This window comes from Asterias amurensis, chromosome 1 (genome assembly GCF_032118995.1).
Source record: "Asterias amurensis chromosome 1, ASM3211899v1".
In the NCBI taxonomy this organism is placed as follows: Eukaryota; Metazoa; Echinodermata; class Asteroidea; order Forcipulatida; family Asteriidae; genus Asterias; species Asterias amurensis.
In genome coordinates, this window is record NC_092648.1 from 16,166,596 (window position 1) to 16,193,174 (window position 26,579).

Sequence of the window (26,579 nt, forward strand, 5' to 3'; positions counted from 1 at the left end):
GGCAAAAAGACAAAGGACCCTTACAATGGTGCAGCCATCTTGATTCCATCTAATTCAAATCAATGTAACCAAAACCGAAGCCGGAAGGCCAAATAGTCTGGTTCATTTTTGTATCAGCATCCGTCACTGCTTTTGGATTCAGGGAATATGACCAAGATGGTGGCAGAATGGGTATAACACTGGACAAATAGGGACGACGACCATTTCATGAGTAGCTTTAATACCAACAGTTATTATTCAGTACCTAGTCCTCTTATACCCATCCACTGAAACTTACTTCAGCACTTACCGACGTCAAATGTAATGGCAATTAAAACATCATTTAACTCACAGTGGGGGGGGGGGGGGGAACGGGCAATTTTATAGATTTCTCATTAGTAGCTTTCCCAAATTAAAGACAGGAGGTTATTTTTACGATAAAAAAAAAATTTGGGCTCGATACGTGGCATGGCATGGTGCACCCTCCCTCAATGTGTTCTTTGAGTCTCATTAATTCTTTAGAGGATTTATAGGGAGGTAGGGCCTACTTCTGTACAAGAGAAAAACAGTGTCAATATGGGAACCTTTTTTTTGGGGGGGGGACACACCACAATCTGCCACAATATATACAACTCATGTTGATGCAGATTTGTTTTTCCATCTTCAACTCATTGCAGGTTACTCTACCTTGGTTCAGATACCAGGCTGCCATAAGACTAGGGTGGATATGAATGCATGCCGAGGCTACTGCGTCACCTACACGCTGCTGTCAACATTCAACCAGATCGTTAGTAACAACATACGCTATTCATCGCGTGGTACCTGCTGCGCTATAGGAGATACACACGATGTAAGAGTTTGGGTCAGGGTAGACTGGTCCCCTGTCTAAAGACAGGCACCGGTCTTGCAGAACCAATAATAATAATAATAAAAATTAAAAAACCAATGGTTTAATTGAATACTAGCTTTCCATATCTGTGTTTTGATTGGTCCGATGTGAATGTTTGTCAGCTGCACTTTCGGTCGTCTGCATGCAGCATGCATAATGTACTTGTACGTACGTGTATTAGTCACACATGTAATGTTGTTTTATAATGTAAACCATGTACGTAGGATTTAACTGCGAAAAAAACCGAGGTCAAACATCCGTAAGAATCCTGACAGGTTTCATGTGCCTTGAAGTGTGACGTCAGATGTAGAGGCTTAAAGTTTAGGGTATTGTTTTTTCGGTTTGTTTGTTTGTTTTCTTTCGGATGATTTGTTTGTTGTCTTTCTTTGTTTAAATGAAGTATTAAAACTAACTTTTCCTATTTTTTTTTTCGCCAATGGTTAAAACTGTTTTCATTGTACTTCTGTTTAGGGGTTTTGGGTTATTTTACCTGTTATGTTTTGTTTGCTTGCTTTAAGATGCTTATGTCTTCTCTTCCCTTTTTCGGGAAGTGTTAAAGTAAAAAAAAACTCCTATTTCACCAATTGTTCTTATTGTCAAGTTAAATGTATCTTTTTTGGGCCTAAATGAGAAGGTTGTGTGTTTCCCACACATTCCTATACTATAGTTTACAATCTCTTTAAGTGTCTTTCTTCGGTGTGCTTTTGTTTTATTCTTATAAATCGAGATAAACACAAACTTTCTTCATTGTTTTTGATCTTCTTTTAGGTAATCGTGATCCTCGCATGTGAAAACAACGAACAGAAGAGTGTAACGTATAAGTCTGCCGCCTCCTGCTCATGCACACTGTGCACCCAGGAAGATACCTCGCAATTGAATAATGTATAGCACCAACGAAACGCCCTCTATTGGAATCAACAATATAGTTTGAATCATCCTTGAGGGCGCTGTTCTCTCACTATGAGTCGTGTATAAAGTAAAATAGAAGCTTAGGGACTCCTTCTGAGTTGAAGTGACGTGTATAGGCTCAGAAATGCGAACATTGACGTCGTGTAAAGCCCCTTTCACACGAGAGCAATTTATTTAGCAAGGGTCCCTCGCTAAAGTGAAGCATTATTGTACAATTTTACAACAATGTTTTCTAAAATATTGTCAACATTGCTACATTTTACAACCATGCTAAAAAAAAAGCAAGGGACCCCTTAAATGGTTGTCGCGCGAATACCACTAGTCTACTACAGGGTTAGCGGGTTGAATTTTTTTTTCCATTTTCATTCAAAATCCTTCTGAGGTCGACAGAGCCCTAAATTTGTGTTACCATCATAATGAGCTTGTATAAAACCTGATACAGGGGCTTGTGCTTTGAGTAATTTCCAAGTCTCTATAATCTTTCGAATTTCTAAAAAGGTTCCCTAAATGTCATGCGCTGCAAACCTCATACACAAATACACGCTGTTTCTGTTACCTACTGAATTATTATACGATATGGACCCCTTGGGTAATGGTGTTGATATCGAATGGAAGAACCACAGCTTAGGTTCAAAGCTCATAGGCTTAAAGGAATTGGCATTCTTGAGAACTGTCACGTGATAAACAGAACATACCATCGGCCACAATAATGAACACAGTGTGTTGTGAGTGTGTTATTCTCGTGCATTAGAAGAAAAAAAAAACAGTTGGATTTAATTTAAGGCTGACAACAAAAATAATTTCAACTGGGACCATGAGACTTAAAATCTTAAATGCATTTCCGTACCATTGTTGTCTGTTTATATAGGAGTGTGATAACCATAATTGCATAAAGCCATGCAATTCAAAATAGTATAATTCTGATTATCTCAACACACACTCACTGCACGTGTTCGCATTCTGTTTTACACCCAGCTAAGGAATTTTTCCCCCGTTCTTATCAAACCTGTATGAAATCCAATGAGGTGGCCTATACCAACCAAAAGAATTTGTCATGAGATTTTCAAGATAAACCAGCATTCTTAGAGCATTAAAACTTTTGCCTTATGTTTCTTCAAGGCACGGTAGTGGATTACCCGATCATGATTTAGCAATGCCTACTACAAACGTCAACTATATTAGGGTTTCCTTCACAGCTGAAAGTTTTAAAAAGTCAATAGACGAAAAAGATGTCAGCGATTAACATTAGAAAGTTTCCCACTTGTTGTCCAAACAAGTATACATTCTTGTCTATTTTATTTTTTAGTAAAGATGCTACTGCAATAACAGGCACGCCTATAAATATTTCACATCGTTAGTACAGTGTCTGTTAGGTGGTAACGGATAATTTTGGAACGCAGAAGGGGCAGTATAATATATGTAGGAGTTGATACAAAAACAAGTTCATGATAGAGATTATAATTGTAGCTTACAGGAAACTTGAATAGGACGGTGATCTTGATTGGGGATTTTCCGCATTGACAAATAATATTATATGCTTGTTTGGTATCGTACATAATAACGAGGTTGTTCGGTGCCAAACAATATTATGTTCCTTTAAACTGCGCAGGATTTGCGTGTATTCGAACTTTGTTCGAGGAACTAATAATTATTTGGTTCATTTGATTGTGTTGTACTTCAAGAAGGAAACAAAATTGTGCGGTTGAGGGCCAAACTCTGAATACGCGGTGAGGCTGGCGCAGTCTGTTACCTTACCGTGTTACTGTTAGTATTTATGAATGTAATTATTATAAAACTATATTGTTTTAGATTAGACTTTTGTCTTTCCCTTGGGTCTTAAATTCAATTGCATCATATTTTGTGCTCTTAAAAAAAAATATTTTACCCATTATTGTAAAACAGATCATGTGCAGATGAAGACTTTGAAATGTCTGGTGTAACTGATGTTACTATATATAAATGAAGCGTAGATTTTTAATATCAGGTTCTGATTTATTAAAAATAGTGTACATGTCTAGCATTTTTTTTCAGACATCGGCTTCGGATTCCTCATTAGAAATAGTCAAAATTTGAATTTTTTTATGAAAACAAAAATTGATTGTTTTCTATAGGTGTCGTGGACTCGGAGAATTTGAAGGTTGAAACAATAACTAACGCCTTGAAAAATATTTTCATCTTAGTGATCACAAATTGTACAAAAAAATCAAATCTGAAAGCTTTACATGCACACAATGTTTTGACCAATCTCCGTTGGTTTTAATAAACAAGTCTCATTATGAAAACCCATCTGTACACTGACTTGATATTGTGCAAATAAACGCAGTATGTTTTACCTTTATACCATGTTGTCAACTTTGTTAAAATGTGTGTTGAGATGAGTTTAAAATGTTCTAAAGAGCAGAGGGAACAGACTGACTCAAAAGGGAACTAAGTGTTTTTCCAAGTTGTTTTATTTGATGCAAGGTAGGAACTATAAGGTAGAACACTTTTTTTTTAAAAACGGGTCAGACTTGACCCGATTCCTGGTTCCAAAGGGTCTGACCCATATCTGGGTCAGTGTGACCCGGAATCCTTGTCAAACTGACACAGAAGTTAATCGAAGTGACGCAAGGTCATATTTGTTAACCATTTCCCGGGTCTTCTTAACCCAGATGTGGGTCAGGGCCCGAGAATCGGGGTCAATTTTTACCAGGGAGTTTTTATCGAGGGGGAAATTATTAGACTGAAAAATTTGCGAATATTAACTAACAGGTGATGTATAAATGTAAACATGAAAGAGTCGTTTTCTTTATTATAAATTGTTCAACCTTCAGACATAATTGCCCGTTTCTCTCTCATTACTCGTCGTCATCGGTTTTTAATGTATTTTACTAATCAACGAGGCACACACGCGTGCGTGAATGTACAACTAACGCAAAATATTCTACCAGGACAAATTAGTTAATTTGGGCGTTGAAGAGAGAACCGTACAGTGGGTGGAAGTGGGTGGAAGGAGTGGGTGGAAATAGTGCCACCAGTGCCTCGCATGCCTCGTATTCATTAACACCTTGTGGAAACCACCGAGGTGACCACCCCCAACAAACCAAACTCTATACTCTGCATACACCATGTATATAAACATAATAATTACGTTTGACAAGTCAAAGGATTTTTTTAAGAGGACACATTATTTTATTTTTGATGTATTGTCACGTTTTATTGAACGAAATCAACGTAATTCTTGGCATAAAGTACCCATATTGTTTAAAAGTAAATACACTGAAAAACACAAATGGCAGTTTTAAACACTTGAAAACTACTTAATTTACTATATAATTATTATAAACAACTATTGACAACAAAACAGAGTTGTTTGGTACTATCGGTTTTGTAACAGAAGACACTACCGCATGTTTTTACCGGATAAACAAATTAAACATGCTTTTGGAAAATAAAGAAGTCTTTTTAAACTGTCTTCTTCTACTTTCACCTGTATCATGTTTAAGTGCAAGTTAGGCTCATCAATGCTAGGTAAAAAAAAACTGTATTCAACCACAGTGGGTGCATTCTGTATAAAATAAAACTTTTAGCTTTTGTTAACATCGTGGAATTCCTATTTATAACATAGTCACACTAAAGTCTGAGAGACAACTCGACAATCCAGATTGTATGTTTTTGGAGTCACAATTTCAACCAGTAGAGGGCGACATTTCAATAACATAAAAGATTTGTGAATTTCACCTTCATGTCCTTCTGTTTCATACTATTACAATTTTATTTGTTTAAAGCCATTGGACCCTTTCGGTACAGAAAAAAAAAAGTTCACAGATTTACAAATAATTTACAGGGTTTACAGAAGGTAATGGTGAAAGACTTCTCTTGAAATATTAGTCCATGAAATGCTTTACTTTTTGAGAAAACGGTAAAACAATATAAATTCTCGTTAACGAGAATTACGGATTTGTTATAAACACATGTCATGACACGGCGAAACGCGCGAAAACATGAGTAAGTTTTCCCGTTATTTTCTCCCGACTCCGATGTCCGATTGAGCCTAGATTTCCACAGGTTTGTTATTTGATATAGAAGTTGTGATACACGAAGTGTGGGCCTTGGACAATACTGTTTACCGAAAGGGTCCAATGGCTTTAATGATACAGTGGTGTGTCTATATCTTGTTTCGAAGGAGGGATAGTAAATAAAAAAGAGTACATACATATTTGAGTTGTGACATTTTAGGGTCAGAAGTGTCATGGTAGAGGTGCGTTTCAATTGGATTGTAGACCAAACTACATTCAGTCTTTGTACAAACTTAGTAACAATTTGCACACAACTGCAAAATGCAGAACAGAAAACTGATAAGACTAGAAGCTAACAAAGAAGGGCACCCCAGCTGTATAATACCTAGTACCGTCGTAGAGCATTGCTAGTCAGGCTCGTTGTCAAGCTTTGATCAGTACCGTGTCAGATTCCGTTGACTAAATAAGCTGTGACTCTTAACTGGGCCAAGCATTGAGCCTTGCGGGACATACCCAGTGTGTCTTTCCGTTCCAGTTGCTGTTTAATGTGGTTCGAGTCCAGGGGTGGATTTCACAAAGGTAGTCTTAACTTAGGACTAGTCCTAGGCAATGCTAAGAAATAGGACCAGTCCTAAGTTAGGATGAGTTACTGGTCCTAACTACGGACCAGTCCTATCTCTTAGCAATGCCTGGGACTAGTCCTAAGTTAGGACTACCTTTGTGAAATCCACCCCATCGGTAACTTTGGCGGTCTTTATTGCGTACTACAGAGGGCGCAACTACAGGTCTTTGCAGACTTGAAGGTGTCTTTGTATACTTGGTTGTTTTCGCATTGTAGTGTGATGTGAACCTGTGACGGGGAAAACAAACGAATAAGCAGAAATTCAGATAGAAAACTCAAACAGTTTGGATTCTTAGACATTACATTATTGCCCCAAAAACAAGCGAACTATTCTTATCGTACGATTTTAACCAAACAAACTGAGGGTGAATCCAAAATGAACTGTTCCATTAAGATTCACATTAATCGTCTATAGAATTACATGTTCATCATTCGGTAAAGTGAACGGTGCAAGTATACAGTTTTGGCGCTGTTTGTACAAATGGGTATACCAATAGTTCAAACTCAAGTTGGCTGAATTCTCCCCTATATTTCTCCCACACAAAACGTAAAAACACAGACAAAAAACTATTTTACCCTCTGAACAGCGATATAAGGAAGAGGGCGCCCTAAACAAAAACTTGCCACTGCTTGACTCAGAGATAATAGGGGCTTTCATTGGAAACTGACTTCTAATGGCAAATAAGTGCAAACTTACGTCATGTGTCGATGTTATGGAGCAGCATGATCCGTGTGACGTAAATAGTTGGGTGCCTCCACTTCTCTCAAGTGTTGCTGTATCGGATAGGAATGAATACGTCATACAGTAACCTCTGCAGGCGTTCATCTTCACATACTCTATGTGGCATCCTGGTACCCTGACTTCTTTTCTGTAACCTGTAAGATTATACAAAACAGCGTTATAGTTAGTCTGCAGGCTATAGGGAAAAAACTGCGGCAGAAATTTGTGAAATCGAGACGCCACTAATGGAAAATGGTCGCTGCATGCGTATAGCCTTCAGAAATTAGAAAATATTGTGGTGTTATGAAAACAATTAAGTGTGTTTTGTCCAACAGCAGACATCCTCTACACTCATTGATTGTAACCACTAGGGCCTAGATCAGTTATGATTTGAAAAACAGGCCTTATAGCAATAGGATTTTAAAATGTCTTCCTATTTGTTGCCGCTTATAGTCTTAACAGTAGTTTTATCAGATAACTTTTTTACCTACTTTTTATTGACCAGTCCTGTTTTTATGACTCTCTTTTTCATTGTGATTTTCTTGTCTAATTGTGATGTACTATAGGTTTAGGTTTCATTTTAATTTACTAAACGCTGTACGTACAATATAACAAATTCTATGTGTTTATAACAATGACAAGGTAATGACTAATGTAGTCCAGTTGAACAAATTGTGAGTTCATTTTCAATTGTTTGTCCTGTGGGGCCAGACCCTTTTTCGGGCCAGTGTGACCCGGGATATGTGTCAAAATGATCCAGAAATGAATCAAGATAACGCCATCTGAGTTTTAAAGAAAGTTGTAGGAGTCATGCCTAATGGAACCCGAATTCTGGGTCAATTCTGACCCGGATTAAAGCCCTAGAAACAAGCTGTATACTATACAAAGGTAGACAACAAAAATTGTGACATAAATATGCCTGCAACTTATGTTGTGCTTTACATGCGCTTTAATAGGCTTCCTACACTAGGAAATAAATTATTATTATTCCAAGACTTCTTTTAATAATTTATTTCGAGAAACTACATTTTAAACGTGCGTTGTAAAAGTACGTCACGTGTCGTTATCTAGACTCCCTCCCGTGGCCACAAACACAAGACGACATTCCCCTCTAAATACAGGATACAACAGTCTGAACTGTCCGTAGACTCAGCATTATGGAAATAATATTCCCAGTGGTTAGGAAGCTCAGCTATAACTGCAAATCAAGATCCAATCCATCTGCTACCCTGTGTCGATACTGTCGATTGAATTTAACAGATTGCTGATCTGCCCACAGGTTGTGAGTTAAGCAACTCTGTACAAGCATAGGTCACTGATTGATTTGCATAGTGGTGCCTCTTTGGTCGCATCGTCGTAATGTTTAATGTTACTGCTTAAATTTGCTGAAATCAGAAATCGAGCTGAAGGGCTTGTCAAATATGGCGCAATAAATAATTGTATTCATTTACGTCTTAAATGCAAAGTAAAACATACCAATGGTGAAACGCTCGTTTGCCCATACACGGTACCAATGTGTGACGTCAATCACACGTAAAAGTGACGTCACCAAAGTGAAGACTGAATGTGGAAGTTTGCCATAACGGAGCATTTGCTCTACTTACTGAGTGCATACGGACTTTAACTTGAGGTTACAGATGCATTGCTGGTACATCTTCACCAACACATAAACCTTTTTGAAACGTGCAGGTTTTGTTATGATATGTCAAAACAACTTAGCCCAAATGTCCAACGAGTACAAACTGAAACACAAGTACGGCCAAACTGAAACACAAGTACGCACAAACTGAAACACAAGTACGAACAAACTGAAACACAAGTACGAACATCGTTTGGGCGGAAATTGATAAATCTGCCCACACAAATTTGAATATACGAACAAACATGACGGCCTAGTAAATATAAATTTTAAAATTTTGAACACAGAAGCAAAAGCTGCCCACGTGCTGGCGTACAAACCAATGCAATCGCGATCAATGAGTGACGTAACTTTGAAACGTAGGCCTTGATGATGCATCATGTGAAAGATCATCCCTGGCATGAATCCTTGTTTAAAGACACCGGACACGTTTCTAATTGTCAAAGACCAGTATTTCCACTTGGTGTATCACAACACATGCATAAAATAACAAATCTATGAAAATTTTTACTCAGTTGGTCATCGAAGTTTTTTACTATGAACAGCTCGCAATTGCTCATTGCCGAGAAAGTTAATATGCTAGTAGATAGTTTTAGTAAATACCAAAAGTGTCCTTTGAGATAAAATACACGCAATGTGTGTAGAGACGGCTGCGCTGAAACATTCCTATGCATCAAAATTCATTCCTCAATATTTTACAAATGGAAGCAGTCAATGTGAATTGAGGCGATACTATTACAACGTGATTGATGTCAATAGGCAGATGTCTTGTTCGTATTATCAATAATGGATGCGTTCTGCGTTTGCTTAAGGATAGCTTCCTTTAAATTAGCATAAACAACGATTTTTCTTTCAACATCTGTTGTGAGCTGGAAGACCTCAGCATGTAAGTTTGAAATTTGGCAAATATTAAGAAAATAGTAGGACCGGAACGCACTCCAATTTCCAAAAAGGTTGGGACTGTTTCATTTATGAAGCTCCTCCCCATGTCAATGTAATAAAGCTTCACAACATGTTTGAGGCACCATGTGCAGTTCTTTATAATAAAATATATATATATATATAAAATATATTTAAAAAGTTAACAAATAATGGTTCAGGGCAACCCCCCTATAGAAAACAGGAGGGGGTAGAACCACCGGGAGGAAGAGTGGGAGAACAAAAATGAGGCTGAAACTTTCTTTGATGCATAGGCTATAAATCGAATACCTGTACGAAATGTGTTTGTGGTCACATCTGGTATTATAATATGACGTATTTTGATAGTTTTACACTTTCCTCTATAAAATAAAAATTCATGAGATTCGGGCTATGAGTGCTAACATGTTTGTCACATGTAACATTATTCTATAGAGTAGCTGTGAGCAAATTGACAGCAAACAAAGACCTTGCCCAAATGTCGAAGAAAGGGGGTCACCCATTTATCATTCATGAACCATAGATACACTCTTCACAGTCCAAATGCATGGATAAATAGGTATTGAACTGGGAACGTATCAACCATGATTGTAGTTGCTTTCCCACGAGATGTGACAATTATTCCAAGTGAATTTTGACATCTTTATCTAGGGAAATCATGGAAGATCTTGTCCCGATTGTGTTATAAATTTACATAAACACTGAGAGGTTTAATTCCTCTCATTTGCTTATCTATGGATTTAATCATTACATTTTATATTTTAGAGCTGCCCTTTTAAAGCCTCCCTAAAGGCACTGGACACTATCGGTAATTACTCAAAATAATTGTTAGAGTAAAAACTTACTTGGTAATGAGCAATGGAGAGCTGTTGATAGTATAATACATTGTGGGAAACGGCTCCCTCTGAAGTAAAGTAGTTTGGGAGGAAGAAGTATTTCTCACTGAAACATTTGAACTCAATTCGAGACCTCAGCTGAGGTCTCAAAATCAAGCATCTGAAAGCACACAGCTTGTGCGACAAGGGCGTTTTATCTTTTCTTCAATTATTATATCTCGTAACTTCGAAGACCAATTAAGTTCAATTAATTGTCACAGGTTTGTTATTTTGTGCATATGTTGAGATACACCAAATGAGAAGACTGTCCTTTGAAAATTACAAAAGGTGTCCAGTGTCTTTAAGATCTATTTTATATAAGATATTTAATGAAACATTTTCACCTGATATTTCATTCAATGTATTTTACGAGATAAAAAAAATATCTTTTTTTAACACAAATGTCAAATAATTGTGGTCTTCAAGGTATAACACTAATGCTTCACATGACCACAGTAGAAGCAGGAAACTTTGTCAATAACGACCGCATTTATTGTTCTGTAAATAATCTTATTACGTTTTCAGAGGATGCAAATATGCTACATCTTATAAATAATGAATAATTTGGCCGGTACATATGAGGAATATTTGTCATCTTCTTAATTATTAAGAATTTGTGCAGTTTCTTCAAATATTTACAGTATTCTGGAACGCCCACAAAGCGAATTATTTATCAATGATGTCTTCGCTGGTTGCGTAATACATCCATTGCTAGTCCATTGCTAGTCCAGATGATTATAATGTTCGAAGAGCGAAACTGTTTAGTACACAACAAGAATCAACAAATTTGCTATTAAACATGTGATGTCTGAAGTGGAATAGGGGTGAATATATTTTTATAAATCTTTACATATTTTTTCCCAGTTGTGACTCGTGTTGTTAAACATAGGCTAAGCCTCTTTTCAATTTACACGAAACATCGGTTGATCATCCTTAAAATATTCTTTGACAAAGCTTAACATTTTTTGGCAATTTGCCACATGAGTTTCTGTGGGACTGATGGCAAACATTTTCCATAAGTAATACCTTGAAACTTAACCCTCAAAACATGTTTATGACAAACAAGTTGGTTGATCGTCCTTAATTTCTTTGAAATATCACTTAGCTTAAATGTTCGGGACGAATTACGCACATGAGTTTCTGTGGGACTGATGGCAATTTTTTTCCTTAGTATCTCTTGAAACTTGACCCTCAAAACATGTTCTTGGCAAACGTATTTTTTTTATATCATTACTCTTGACTCAGTTATTCAGTATTCATTATGCGGTTTCAGATACAGTTTGACACAATCTGTGTTTAGTCCCCTTCGGCCTGCAGAGAGTACAGCCCTAAGCTTTTATTTTGATCACATTTGTAAATGCAGTCATTCACACTATTGTCAAACTAGCCCAATTAAATCAAAAGATCCCGGAGGATAAATTGAACGGCTGACATGACAGCCTCCTGACACTTAACATGTAAAGATCATCTTACAGGAATAGTTTGCCAATTTATCATCAGACTGTATGTACACAGTGTATATCAGTCGTCTTTAATGTTAGAATAAGGTTCTCTTTCTGAGTTATGGCAAAATAAGGAGGAATAAGAATGTTGCCTTTCTTACGAGAAAAGAATGAAGCACACATTGAATTATTTTCAGTGTTTCCATGTGCCCGGAAAAAGGGCACAATGCCATGTGTCTTTTTTTACAGGCAAAGCAAATATTTAAAAGACCAGAAAAGTCAGTAATCAAAAAATTTGCTCTTGAACAAAATGGCTCATTTGTGTGACATTTTTGTTTTGCAAACAAATATCCCAAAGACTACCTTTTCCATACCCATAATGTATAATGATTACTTACGAATGCCAAAAATCCTTTACACTTTTTTGTCAGGTAGGCCGTACGCCCAGAACCACGATGAGGATAAAACAAAGAAAAGTACACTAGTCTTTGTAGACTTTGGAACAGTGCTGACATTTATTATGAGTTGAGTTCCATCCCCAGTTGACATCGATGACAAGATGGATGGAAGTTAACATGCAAATTAGCCTATCGTCTTAAACGTGTTGACTTGCCAAGTACTGAGTCATGATTGTGTTGAGGGAGGGAGTGGCGTTCCCAGACCCATGTTTTTGACCCGACTAAAGTAGATGGTAAGAACGTTCAGACATCAGATCTGAAAGTTTTCTAAATCTCTTTGTGCATCTATTTTTGTTTGACGGGTTTCTGGGTAGAGGTTAAGGTTTCGCTATTCGATGGGTTCAGTCATTTGGTGATCCAATCTTTATAAGAACGGGTTTCAAGGCGTTTTCCTGACTTGACTTACCCACTAAGTGGCACCCGGCCGTCGGTTCCCAGGCTCCGTTCACTGGTGAGCTCACAAGGATCAGCAGTGCAGCCGTGCAGGCGACATATATAAAAGTTACGCTCACTTTCATTGTCATAACCACACCAAATGTTAAAACGGCAAAAGGGTGGATTCAATCGGTTTGGGTTTTTTTAACCCTCACACTCTTTGACTGACTGTTTTTTTTTTTTGTATAAACGATCGAGTCCAATGGTCCGGGGTCGAGTCTCTTCCGTGTGTGATAGATTAACGCCTCGTCAAGTCCCCTGAGAGTGAGTGTGATGAGTCGTACTGTGTGTCAGGTGGGTGGAATTGAATCGACTGAGACGGTGAATGCCCGGAGCACCTGTAGGGTGGGGATTATACGAATCAAAATGTCAAATATCACGAGAGGCATTGGGATGTAAAACGGGTATTGCTGGGGACATCTTCAGTTCAAAGGGGGACAGGATGCAGAATTGTTTTAGTTTCAATTGGGAAAAAGTCATGTTAATGAACTATAGTGAAAAACAACAGATGTGATATGACCGTTTATACCACATCACCAGGTACATCGAATTGATACAATTATGTCGTTTCAGGGGCTTTACTGTCAAAGAAAAAAATGTACTCTTCGATCGATACTTTTATTATCTAACGTATTGAGACAATAAAATGTATACTTTAATCAAAAAACCAAATTCCAATTTACTATAAACCTCCAGCTAGAAATATAATTAAATAAAAGAGGTTGTCTTTGAATAAAAGACAAAGCAAATACGCGTCAAACGAAACAATTGTGGAAAACATCATAATGGAAAGGCGTATGAAAATTCGATTATACAATTCTGAGGACATATTGATTCTATACGGTGTGATGACGTCACATACTGACCTATATATATATATGTGTGTTAACATCATTTTGTGTTTTCACGAACATACTGTAGGCCTACATTATGGTGTGCGTTTCAAACGTCTGTTTTGATCATTTGACATATGAACACTTTTTGAGCTCCGGCAATGTTTTGAAAGTTCTTTAGATTATATTATTGGGTCTACTTTGGGTTTTTTTGTTTTTTTTATTCTTTTGGTTTTGCCATCATTTTGCCATCATTGTATTTGTCTTTGGAAACTACTTTGTCTTCTACTCTCGATGCTGAATCCAAGATGATGTATTCCCAGAAGGCAAGCTCAAGCAAGGTTAACCTTAAGCGCAATAACATCATCCCATGTCTATATAAGGTTGAAAGTTGTGGGCTGTTTCCACTCCATAGATAAAGGTTGTTTTTGTATTGGCTCATCTTCTGTAAATATTGTTGAGTCAAACAGGGTCATAGATTGGTTAAAGCTAAAAAAAAATTACTATATCAAAAACTTCTTACGTGGTTAGAATTACGGCTGCTGTTGATGTAAAACCTTTTTTAGAGCATTCCCTTCGAAGTAATATTGTTCGGAAAAGTGTTCACTCAAAAATATTTCAAAAGCGCATACATATATGACATTTCCTTTAACAGTTCGGATAAAGTTCATGTTTGGGGGTATACATAAAATAAAATAGTTTAGTATCGCACATAACCAAGCCCCCAAAACAACTTGTTCGGAAGACAACTGAGGAATAATGAAACTCAAAACAAACGGATATAGTTCGCAATAACAACGCATTATGAACTGGGCACAGATCAATATCACCAATCGTGTGTAAATTTTAACGAAGACGACGCAGCAAAGATACCTGTTAGCGTTGAAAATTACCAGGCCCTGGGTGCATAATAAGAAATGATTAATCTAAAGGGACTGTTATTGCTCGTTTTCCATAAACAGTGGTTGTTTATCATTTGATCGATGCTGCGTTGACGAGATGGTTATGATATGATATCATAATAATCACAACTGTGTCAGCAAAATATGAAACCTTGTGCTGGTTGTCTACCCCCCCCCCCCCCCCACCCCCCACCCCTATGGACATTTGGAAACTGGTAAAGCTAACTGAGTCTTGATAGTATAGTCTGGCACCTTGTTATTTAGATAAAATATTATGATTGAAGAACGTAAAACTAAAACAAAACATTCCAACCGCAATGCTATTGTTACTTAAATTTTCACATCAAGGAGCAGGGGAAATGTCAAAAAGATGCAACATTTAAAGAGAAGACGTTTGATGAATCACTTTTAAAACTTGTGGCATAGAAGTCAACAGCAGCTTTCGATAGTATAAAGCATTGTTTTTAGAACCATTTAACTTCGAAGTTATGTGGTTAGTATATAAGAAATCAGTTTTTATCCCTCAAAATTTGAATCAGCTGCTAGGAATGTCTCTCGGATATTGTGTACTTGGGATTATTTTTCCTGCGTGGACATATTCGCTCCAGATTTTCGTCAATATCTGAAAAACGCAACAACTTTTTTCAAATTCAACATTCAAATGTAAGTCTTATGTTATACCTCTATATTAAATTACAACAATTGAACGGTTCAAAATATCAAATGTATAAATTTGCTTTTAAATCGACTTCGAAATTTCGTCATGATTGAAAGTTTTGCGTACACACATAAAAAGGGCGTCTCGGATCTAAACCTATATAGCAATGTTGACCTGTGAGCCATGATCTTTCAGTAATAAGATAATATGTGTGTATTTTTTGGCATATCAATTATTCCTACTTCTGAACAAGTTCTCTCATGGGATGTCGTGCATACGTAAGTGGGTGTTTTTATCACCCCTATCCATCGGCTTGTGATTGTCTATACGTATCAACAGCGTTCACATGTTCACAGAATCTGAAGTATAGCAAATTTGTCACTCCAGACGAATGTGAATATTTTGAGTATACTTTGAGGAGACGATAGTTGGCAGGTAGTTATTGGTGTGGCGATCGCCCATATGGCACATAGAAAAACCCTCATCAGGGTTATAGATGCAAGAATGGGTTTGTTTCCTGATTTGTGTTTGATTAAAATTGTTCATCGGCTAAAAGATGTCCAGAGTGATTATGTCAACAGGTACCAATAACTTGTCTAGAAAGATCCAAATGTAATTTAGAATGTGGTGGAATTGTTCCATGGAGATAGGTAACTTTCGGTATTAATTCGCACTGCAAACTGTTTATATATTACTCTCAGAGAAAACATCTTTTGTGGAAACTGCAACTGTGTAATTTCATCGTTATATACATGACAGGACATTAATTTTATAAATGTAGTTTCAAAAGAATAATATATTTGACCAAAGCTTTATGTGTCCGAAATCTCGTTTGGTTCATTGTGATTAGACTACTTTGTCTTAATTTTTCGTTCTTCAATCCTAATGTTTTGTATAAACACAACAAGGTGCCAAACTAGACTCCCAAGACTCAATTAGATTCAACATTTTCTATTCTCTTAGTGAAAAACAAAAAAAAACACCATTGAATTTGATAGTATACAAGTTGAAATACAAGTATTATAATGTAACTATGTATGTTACGGTACCTGGGGAGATATTGTTCACATGATTTGCAACTTAATGCCGGGAGCCATTATAGAGGGGGTTGGACCCGTCAATGAACCAGCGTGAAATCGATAGAACACTTGGCGACAATTTGACGATAATCAAAGGAGTCTTGTAATAACGTTCACCTTCCCCCGCTGGGCTCATTAGGCAAACAAACTCAACCGGTGAATTTTCACGCTTGCAATGTTCCTGCAAATACGCTTCTTTTCCCTCCTTCTGTTTTTTTATATATATTTTATTTGATGATTATTTGTACTTTTATGCCTTACAAATAATTGTCGCGATTTATAAGAGGGGATTCTTTGTATTGTAATGTTATAGTTTTATTTTGGTAATTCCTTTTTAATCTTCGTATTTAGCGCTTTGATGTCATTATGTCAATTTGGCGCGTTGAACCTTGAACCCTTAAGGTGCTGCACAAAATGTGTCTCATAATTCACAAACCTCAAATTTTAAGTGTTTCTCTTTTAGTCCAGTGCCTTGAGCACCTTAATGGAGTGGATACGTGTGCTTCACAATACTTCAATATCAAACATCTGTAAAATACTGCCAAATTGTAAAGGTTTTGTTTTATAAAGAAAAATGTGGGTCTGTCTGTATACAAGATTAACTGAGAAACATTTATGGTTATAGATGCACTTTCGACCTAGAAAAAGATAATGTAATAACGCAGACAGATTTGAAAGTGAAGTGAGCATAGAGTACGACTCTCTGAGGTGTGGTAGTTTTCAAATAAAAGCATCAATACCATAAATTCGTCAAAAGTGACACAATTTTTTATTCAGATGGAAATAATATGCTAGTTATATTGGAACCACGAACCAAATTAACTTATGTCGTTTTTATTTTCAGATTTACAACCTAGGACATGTTTGACTAATACTTGAATGGTTAATAAGATGTTACGCTTCCTACACGCAGCTTTGAATGAAAAACACAAACAAGAAAAATATTGCCCTATGTATTGGAATAAGTGTAAAAGCTGGAGAAATGTTAATGTTATCCGTGGTAGATTTCATTTTGTCGCAACAACACTCCTCAGGGAAATCTGTACCCCCCCCCTCCCCCCCCCCCTATGGATGTTATCAACACCCGCCCAAGCTGTGTATTATTGTAATCGTATAGATACGCTACTCACGCTGTTTGTATTTATTTGGGTTCTTTGTCTATGTTTTTTTCCTTCATACTTTGCTTTTTTGTGCACCCAATTTAAAACATATTTGGTTTGCAGTAACACCATGTGTGTATCTACTTGCCAGGTAGAGAACTGTCTTTCTTCAATGCATATTGATACCTCACCATGCAATGTCTCAAATCATATATTATATACAATTTAAAAATATTATAGGAAATAAGTTTTATTTCCCACGTATTAATAGCTGATGTCATTTACAGTAAGTGATAGTTATAGGACAACGGTATAAGACACTTTGCTTCGATGTTTAATTGTTATCGTCGGTGTGAAAAGTTAACATATTAAATTATGTCTATGAAACTAGTATTAATCCTCATTGAGTCATCATGTAAAAGTACAGTATACCACTGCTTTAGGTTCGATAACTTGACACCTACCTACTCCTACACCGTTCGTTTTCTTTTAATGATTCCATACCAGCTGGTATAAAACAAAAGCTCAATTTCAGAGTTTTCGAACAAGTGTGCATGGGGAAATTGGTAAAGAAGGTATACAATCAGCCTACCCCAAGGCAATGTTTTACTTTAAAACTGTACTCGTATTTGAGAAGAAGATTATCAAATAATCCATCATTATAAGCAAATACTATCGAGCGCATTACATGACATTATCGATAAGTCTCTGCACAGTGTCGTTGCAATCTTATGGGTGGGAATACGTCATATCCGGCTGAATTTCAGCTTCTACTCTTAAGACACAAGACAACTTCAGAAATTTGTCCATAACAATTGTGGGATTCAGATGAATTTAAATAGTTGTCAACCACCCGAACGAAGCCTCACATTTCAAACATGCGAATTCATTTAACATGATGTAGATGTGGATGGTTTCTCTCAAACCTTTGTCCCGGTAACTAAAAAACATTCCGTTATTACATGTAATTGTGGTTTCAAAATCACCATCTATAGTCAACGTAGAGATCATAACATTACATTTTGTTACGGATGAGGTTTGCCCTGGTGATCTGGTTCACACACTTACACCTTTAAGCAGTTTTTCTCCTGATAGGTTGCCTTTATATACTTTATTAATGATATTCGTGATTATATAGTACCGACAATATCTTCATAAATAATGCTTGTGGACTTAAATTCAGTGGACACTATTGGTAATTACTCAAAATCATTATTATCATAAAACCTTTCTTGGTGACAAGTAATGGGGAGAGGTTGGTGGTATAAAACATTGTGAGAAACGGCTCCCTCTGAAGTGCCATAGGTTTTGAGAAAGAAGTAATTTTCAACGAATTTGATTTCGAGACCTCAGATTTAGAACTTGAGGTCTCGAAATCAACCATCTAAAAGCACACAACTTCGATTGAGCTCAAATTTCCACAGGTCTGTTATTTTATGCATGTGTTGAGATACACCAACTGTGAAGACTAGTCTTTGACAATTAGCAATAGTGTCCACTGCCTTTAAATATACACTTTTCTCATCAGTTATGATATCGTTGTTGAGCATCCACTGAGGTCAAAAACGCAAAAACCTCCACAAACAACATGCCATGCTGAGCGTTGATAACAGCATTGATGGTACCTGTCGAGGTCCGGACACCAGACACTCTCAACACCCGGCCTTGTTTGCGATCGTCTAGTCGCCATTTATCAAAAAAAAATTATCACTAATCGCAAAAGAGCCAACGACAAATAATAAATGCGAACATTACAACCAAAGCAGTAAATGTTAACTACTAAGAAATACTTTAACATAGCTTGCCACGAAACTCTCAATGCTAAAAACTTGAATGAAAGTTAATACTCACGAAATCATCAAACTCCGTAGTTAATTGTCATTATTCACTCGCTTCGATTTGCAAAGTAGGTCTACTGTTTTTCCTCTTCGACTATTACCTCTCTATACCGTCACCCTCTTGATCTTTTTACGCGGGAAAACGAAAGTGACAGGTCCCATCAGTGCGCAGGCTCAACAAGGTGTGGCGCCCCCTACGGGCCGAAGCACTGTCGTCCTTGTCACTGTCTCCCTTAGGCTGCGATCATAGACGGAGAGTCAGCCCCGAACCAGGATTTAAAGCGATTAGTATCTGACGGCGAGAGCCCTATATGGTATTCTAACGGTCTTAAAACAACATGCTACAAAGGGTAATACGGCGTCTCAAGAGCACTGGTAGGCACAGAATTACTCCGGCCCGAGCTTCTTCACTTTTTTTGTTTTTCCTTTTTTTTTTTTTTTTTTTAAAGCTATAAGCAGAAAGACGAGGCAAGATTGATACATGTAAGTAATTAACTCGGTTGCTGTGACACTTCTCGATTCCCTTATACCCGAGTTGACTGAGACGACAATGAGAAAGCTTTCTTGGTATAGAGAATTATTTTAATTAAAAGTTACAATGTGAAGAGAGCAACTTCCGAAATGGCGAGGCGGTGGTTCGATAGCTCGATCTTTATACTTCCGTGTGTCATTAATGTTAATCTTTGAGGCAGGTATTAAAAACCGAAATGAGAAGTCTTTGAGGTATACACACTGACGAAAAACAAACAGCCCTATTAATTACAAGTACTTCATGATAATTAAAAAGGGTTTTAGGGGAGTAGCTTATCTTACACTGACGATCTGTTTGATAGCATATCGGAAGTGGATCCCGCGGATAAAAATGTATTTAATTTCGATTCTTGCGAATATTATCTTCTTTAGAGATAAACTTTACCATGACAACTTGACTAGTAATGGAGACGGTAGCCCCCTGAACATCATAGTTCCCTCGCACCTGCATCTTCTGTGCCCCTATAGCCCTCAGCGTTCTTGAATAACGATTCCTCTCTATTTCTGTTATGAACATTATGATGGGACAAATTTTAGCGAGACGCACAATGAATCCTGCTAAGAATTCCGCCATACTGACAAGTCCACAAAAAACTTCGATAGACCTGTGTATTAACAAAAATTGAATCCACTTGTGGGGACTGCAACGCTTATGATGTGTCCGCTTATACAACACCATTCAAGACACATGTAGAAAATGCCACTCGTCATAGAGTTTCCAATAGATCTCCGGCAGGACAATTTAACCTTTTATTTAAAACAAATTTATGTTTTAGGTAAAACATTCTTGTGGGCAAAGGAAGGTTTATACGGTAATCAATGCCGAGAGCCTGGTTCATACTTCCTGCGAATGGGATTGCGAGGCGAATTTTGGTGACGCAATAATCGGTACGCACCATTCTTCCATTTATGACGCAAGAAATTTCGCTTCGCGCGAACAGGAATATGAGCCGGGCTTTACCGTCTAGTGTTGAAAATACCTCACCTGACTCACAGTCAGGGGTTTTGTATGTGACTTTCTTATTATTATCTTTCTCTCACCTCAGATTCACCAGACCAATGACGATATGATTCGTCTCAGCTGCCAGGCATGATTCCAATTAGTGAAACATTAACAGTGTCGTAAAAACGGGGTGGATTGCAAAGGGCAGGAGCCCCCTCCCCCTACTCAGAATCGTTGCCCCCTTGCCCCCCCCCCCCCTACGTCGAACCAAATGCAGAAATGAGTGATTCGAATGGTTATAATATGCATTAAATAGCCCCTTCCCCAGGTCTCTTCCCCCCACTTGTTGCCTCCCAAATGATTTAATAACTGAGAGCGTCCCCCCTGTACAACAGGTACCCCCTGTGCAACAGGTACTGCGATACATGTTGCACTGCCGTTGTATACTTTACAAGAAAGACTACCCTTTTTCAGACTCAACTTGGGTGCGTGAGTTTGCATTAAAAAAATTATAATTGAAGTCTGATATTAGTTAATAAATAGTAATAAATAGCGTTATTACCTTTTCAAATGACACATTGACTATAGGCTACTGCTTCATCAGCTACGCTTTCCGTAATGCAAACCGATCGAGTGGAATGGGCATGCCGGATGCCATCCTCAGACTAACACAATGTAAAACGGTTTCAGTTTAGTGACACGAACAGAAGGGTACAGAATGAAAGTCAGCAATAACTTTTAACCATGAAGACGATTTTTCGGTCTGTTTATTCTTGGGACAGCTTGGGGGCCGGGGGCTGACCTGTCCAACGAGGAAGGGTGCTACAGTCGCACCTTGACACTACTTTTAAATCGTTAAAAAACATCATTGCTTTTAACTACTACCCCCGGTTGTAATGGGTAATGTTGAAGCGTTGTGAACATGCTGTTTTGCCATGGTTTAAAATTTAAGGCTGCTGTATTAATGAAAACGATCATACCTAACTGGATGAGCCTTGTGACATTGGACGAAGCCTTTCTCAATGCCTGCCCATGCAATCATTACGAATCATTACACTCACCAAATCAACATCTTATTATTATACTGTCCAAGGTTTTGCGTTGTAAGGCTGTGACGGTTGGCAACTCTAACACGAAGTCCCACATAATAATAGTGTTGTTATAATATTTCGAAACAGTTAGTCAACGCCATTAAAACTCATCATAAAAGCCCATAAGCTTGGAGACAGCTCCATTAAGCACCCTCATTGCTGATGAGTTATTCATCTTTATCATCGAACGTAATGTACCAAAACCAAACTATAAAAGAGTGACTTGAATACAGACTAAAGGATCATAACACCATGGACCGTATACTATTGAGTTAAGAAACCCAGTGATTATGTTTGATGCACTATCCCTACGTTACCTCTCTCCATATCTGAAATACCGAGTCTACTGTCTATCGTTCTCAAAGTCTATGGTGACACGAATATTTACCTTTCGTAAATAGTTACGATTTGTGCCATATCACAAATACTTCCGTTAGTGTTCTCGATTCGGTAAACATTGTGAATATTTACGTGAGTATTTGAGATTTGGGGGAGATACCGTGAATTCGTACGTAAATGTTTACGTTAATGCAATGTTCGATGTCCCTTTAAAGCAACTATACTGACATCTGAAATTCACACTGACTTCTGGTGATACAACGGATAGGTTACCAAATGTGTGTACTTCTTTTTGATAACCAATTATTGCAAACGTAACATCAACAATTTGTTCAACATCAACAATACATTTTAGTGAAAAATAGTGGCCATATAATGTTTCAATCCGTTGCTTTAATTGAATGGCTGTATCAATCATATCGTACAGTATGTTATTGAAACTGTAATTATTTCATAAAACACTACTCGTCCTCCCAAATGGATGATAAAACAAGGGAGCAACGAGACATTAGTCTAATTTTTCCGACACGGGAGTTATCGCCCGACGTCGGGCTGCGACTCACGGCTTGACGTTTCGGTCAAGATGACGGAAATAATAATAGGGGTTTCTGGGAGTGGTACTACAATGCATTATGTCAATGTAACCCGGAATATTTGTCAAAACGACCTATACATGGGTCGCAGTGATGCAGAATTGCCGGGTCAGCCTGACCCAAAGATGGTTCAGGCTGACCCACAGACGAGTCAGGCCTAACCCCATATAGGACTCTACATCTGTGCTGTAGAGTGTACGAAAGTGTAAGGCCGCCAGGGTTAGGTCAGGCCTAATGGGTCACCGGACCGATTTTGACCCAGGAGTTTTTTTTATAATGATCAGACTTAAAGTTTCTATTTGGGGTTGCAACTGCACCCCTCGTTATGTTTCTTGAATCGGGGAAAACCACAATGGACGATAACCATATCTAGGCCAGTTCGACAAGAACAATGCCAATTTTTTTTTTTTTTTTTTTTTTACCCATACACCGATGTGTGTTAGCACTGAATACTCAGTACTTTCCCGAGTCCTGTGAAAAAATATCACAGGCATGTTAGTCGGGTGGAAATGTCAAATTTAAACCTACTTATCGTTGATTCCCCTTTGCCTTGGTCACAGATCAATGTGAATCCTCGGAATTTAAAAACAGATTAAAATAATGAAAGTATAACCAACTTGCCGTTGTGAATATCATTCAGGGAGATGAACACGCTACAGTTACTATGTACGACAGTTCCTGTCAGTTCCATTTAGTTTCATATAAAATGCATTGAATTTTACCCATAAACCATCCTTCCATTAATAAGCAGTGCTGCCATTTACAAATCTACCAGTAGGCCTATTACTTATAGTGAATAAATAAATAGATTGAATCTGAAAAAGAAGTATTCCAATTCACCACTGAGCACCACTGAGCACATCGTTTATTTTGTCTTTTGGGGTAAGGAATAGGTTAAACTCAGTCTCATTTCCAATGCGTCCTAAAGGTCATAGGCATACAGTATGTCCAAATTCTTCAACGATAAGAAACATCAGTTCCCAAAATGTTTGTAAAACCTTCATCTGCCCATGCTATCAATATTCAACTTATTATAATGTGCTGTTCAATTTGTGAGGCATCACTCGCCTTTAGAAACTATTTTATAAATAATAGTTATGTTTATTTGCCTAAGTTTTCTTCCTATTTCTTTTCGTTTATTTTGTCTTTTTGAGTAAGAAATAGTTTAAAACTCGGCCTCATTTCCAATGCGTCCTAAAGGGTATAGACCTACATTATGTCCAGCTTTGTGTAGTTTCCTGATGATGTCCCAAACTTCCGAACTGTAATTGCTCCTTTAATTTCCAATGTAAAAAAAGACAAGTTTTGCATGAAGAAACAAAAGGTGGATATTGTACAACTTATAGCATACCAAGCTTTGAACATCCATCACTGGAGGAAAGAAATGTCCGCCCTATATTGGTACATCATGGTGCGTGGCAAAGTTTTAATGCAAACCGAATGAAAACACAATCAAGCGATCATTGGCAATTGCAATGTATACCATAATAGCCTGCAAACAGAAAAATCGCTCGCTGACACATAACGCTGTTCACTGGTTCCCTGCATAATATTGACTTAAAGGAACACGTTGCCTTGGATCGGTCGAGTTGGTCTTTGAAAAGCGTTTGTAACCGTTTTTTATAAAATGCATATGGGTAGAAAGATGTTGTAAAAGTAGAATACAATGATCCACACAAACATGCCTCGAAATTGCGTGGTTTTCCTTTTACCTTGTCGACTAACACGTCGGCCATTTATGGGGGTCAAAATTTTGACTCCCATAAATGGCCGACCATGTTAGTTCGCACAGTAGAAGGAAAACCACGCAATTTCGAGGCAAACTTGTGTGGATCATTGTATTCTACTTTTACAACATCTTTCCAACCATATACATTTTATAAAAAACGGTTACAAACGCTTTTGTTTTGACCGACTCGTCCGATCCAAGGCAACGTGTTCCTTTAATCTACAGCAAATAGACTTGTTAATCAATATTTTGGAGTAGACAGTTCCATCGGCCCAAGGGTGTAACGCCAATTGCCTTGAAATTAATTTTCTTTTAAAAAATACTCACTTGTCAAAACTGCCGGCTTCTTGTTGATAAATTGCACTGTTCTGTCATACCTCGGAGCTAGCTGCAAGGCGGTTTGTTTTTCCTTCAATGGACTTTATTATGAGAAATTTTAATTATTTATGTGAAGTTTGAAGTGTATGAATGAGGTGTGCGGGGGAATTGACCGACACGGTTCGGGGAAACTGATGCCGTTGTTTGATCAAGTTTTCCGGCGGCCCCTCTGTCCCCCCTCTCCCATAAGCCGATTACAACATACCGGAACTTGATCAAAGTTCAAAATCTTTAACGATAAGAAACATCAGTTCCATGAATGTTTGTAAAACCTTCATCTGCCCATGCTATCAATATTCAACTGAATATAATGTGTTATTCAATTTGTGAGGCATCATTGTAATAGACCTACCAATAATTGATGTCGTGTATCAAAATGAATGAAAGAAAATGATGAAAGAAAAAACATCCTTGTTGGACAAATTTGTGTGTGTTTTTTTTTCAGATAGGAATAAAAGACTTCTGGCTAGAAGTCTTTTATTATTTTAGTGAGAAATTACCTCTTTCTCAAAATCTATGCTACTTTAGAGTGAGCCGTTTTTCACAATGTTTTATACTATCACCAGCTCTCCAATGCTCGTTACCAAGTCAGATTTTAAGTTAGTTTTCGTTTTGAGATAATTACCAAACGTGTACATTCCCTTTAATGAAGCAGTAGATAAAAGGTTTTAAGGCCTGACCAAACGGCCCTGGTTGATCCCTTCCGACAACAGAGGGCAGTATACACGTCTTGCTCCACATTCACCGTTATTATTGAGCTGACCTTCCAATTGTTACAGTGAAGAAAAACAAGCCTCCCCTTTGTCTCATTCCCATGGGGTTTATCGCATTGAATGCCCCCATTGATATTTTGAATGGGATTCAATGGGATCTCATTGTTTTAATGCACGAAGGAAAATAATTCTGTGTTTTCGAAAATTGTACTGTAGCTTAACAACAACAAAATCTTGTCCTGAAAAGCCAGCGGCGACACCAGGCACATTAATCGGGGAGGGGAGCAAATTTAATCAACTTTAACCCTTACAGCAACACATGTTTACGGGTTCTGAACGGGCCGTGCCCCGAGAAAATGTGCCTGTAGGCCTAATACTCACTTGTTTTCTTTCCTTTGAAAAACATTAATTAGCAGTTTTGCAAAACGAAGGTTTTCAAGTTTTAAAACAAATTGGAGCTTGTTAACTCCAGTGCGCCGTCTCGAAAGGGTGCTGGTCTTTCTGTAGTATAAGAACATAATTAAGGATCTTCAATCCAAGGTTTTCAAGGCGGCGGCGGCGCGAAGGGGCGTGGATATCCCCATCTTTCTTCTTTGTCTTTGCCCCCCATCACCAAAATATCAAAATGTTGTTCCTTGGTGGCCGGACACGAATTGAATCCCTAACTGCACAATGTTCGCTTTAAACCAGCTATCATCATAGTAAAGCGCTGGTGCCCGAGTTCATCTTCGGATGTCTTTGGGTACTTTTCAGCAGTAGACCTACGCCTAGCCCACAAAGTTACTTTTCACCAATGAAGTTTGTGTGTGTGTTTAAATGTGTTACGATGGGGTTTTTAAATTATTTAATTAAGCCTAATAAATTGAAATAAATTCATTGTGACACGCCGCGGGAATTGGTATGCACAGGCTACATGCGGTTTCGTTTCAAAACTATTTCCTCCCCCCCCCCCCCCCCCCCATTATTG

The 26,579-nt window shown here is 37.7% G+C and overlaps 2 protein-coding genes across 7 annotated transcripts in view; one reads left to right on the forward strand and one right to left on the reverse strand.

Moving 5' to 3' along the window:
- The window catches only part of LOC139947498 (thyrostimulin alpha-2 subunit-like), a 47,007-nt gene extending 42,892 nt beyond the window's left edge, over positions 1 to 4,115 (forward strand). For all 5 annotated transcript variants that reach the window (XM_071945441.1, XM_071945434.1, XM_071945428.1 and 2 more), the window contains exons 3-4: positions 657 to 829; positions 1,637 to 4,115. In XM_071945441.1, the coding sequence (XP_071801542.1) occupies positions 657 to 829; positions 1,637 to 1,756 (293 nt within the window). In that variant the 3' untranslated portion in view covers positions 1,757 to 4,115. The remainder of the gene's footprint in view (positions 1 to 656; positions 830 to 1,636) is intronic.
- Positions 4,116 to 4,938: 823 nt separating this feature from the next.
- LOC139947538 (thyrostimulin alpha-2 subunit-like) lies at positions 4,939 to 25,025 on the reverse strand. Of its 2 annotated transcripts, none has more exons than XM_071945481.1 (4): positions 24,849 to 25,025; positions 12,857 to 13,223; positions 7,095 to 7,273; positions 4,939 to 6,625 (listed from the first exon to the last, which is right to left on the reverse strand). In XM_071945481.1, exons 2-4 carry the CDS (start codon positions 12,972 to 12,974, stop codon positions 6,530 to 6,532), a joined length of 393 nt encoding a protein of 130 aa, XP_071801582.1. In that variant the 5' UTR covers positions 12,975 to 13,223; positions 24,849 to 25,025; the 3' UTR covers positions 4,939 to 6,529. The 2 variants fall into 2 exon arrangements, with proteins under 2 accessions (XP_071801582.1, XP_071801590.1); XM_071945489.1 differs by lacking the exon at positions 24,849 to 25,025 and adding an exon at positions 19,309 to 19,547.
- Positions 25,026 to 26,579: the final 1,554 nt, after the last annotated feature.

Excerpts from the sequence above, each read along its gene's own strand:
- LOC139947538 (XM_071945481.1), bottom strand. The coding sequence starts at position 12,974 with ATGACAATGAAAGTGAGCGTAACTTTTATATATGTCGCCTGCACGGCT. Across the intron at positions 7,274-12,856 it reads GGCCGGGTGCCACTTAGTGG|GTTACAGAAAAGAAGTCAGG; the intron begins GTAAGTCAAGTC and ends ATAATCTTACAG. Across the intron at positions 6,626-7,094 it reads CCATAACATCGACACATGAC|GTTCACATCACACTACAATG; the intron begins GTAAGTTTGCAC and ends TCCCCGTCACAG.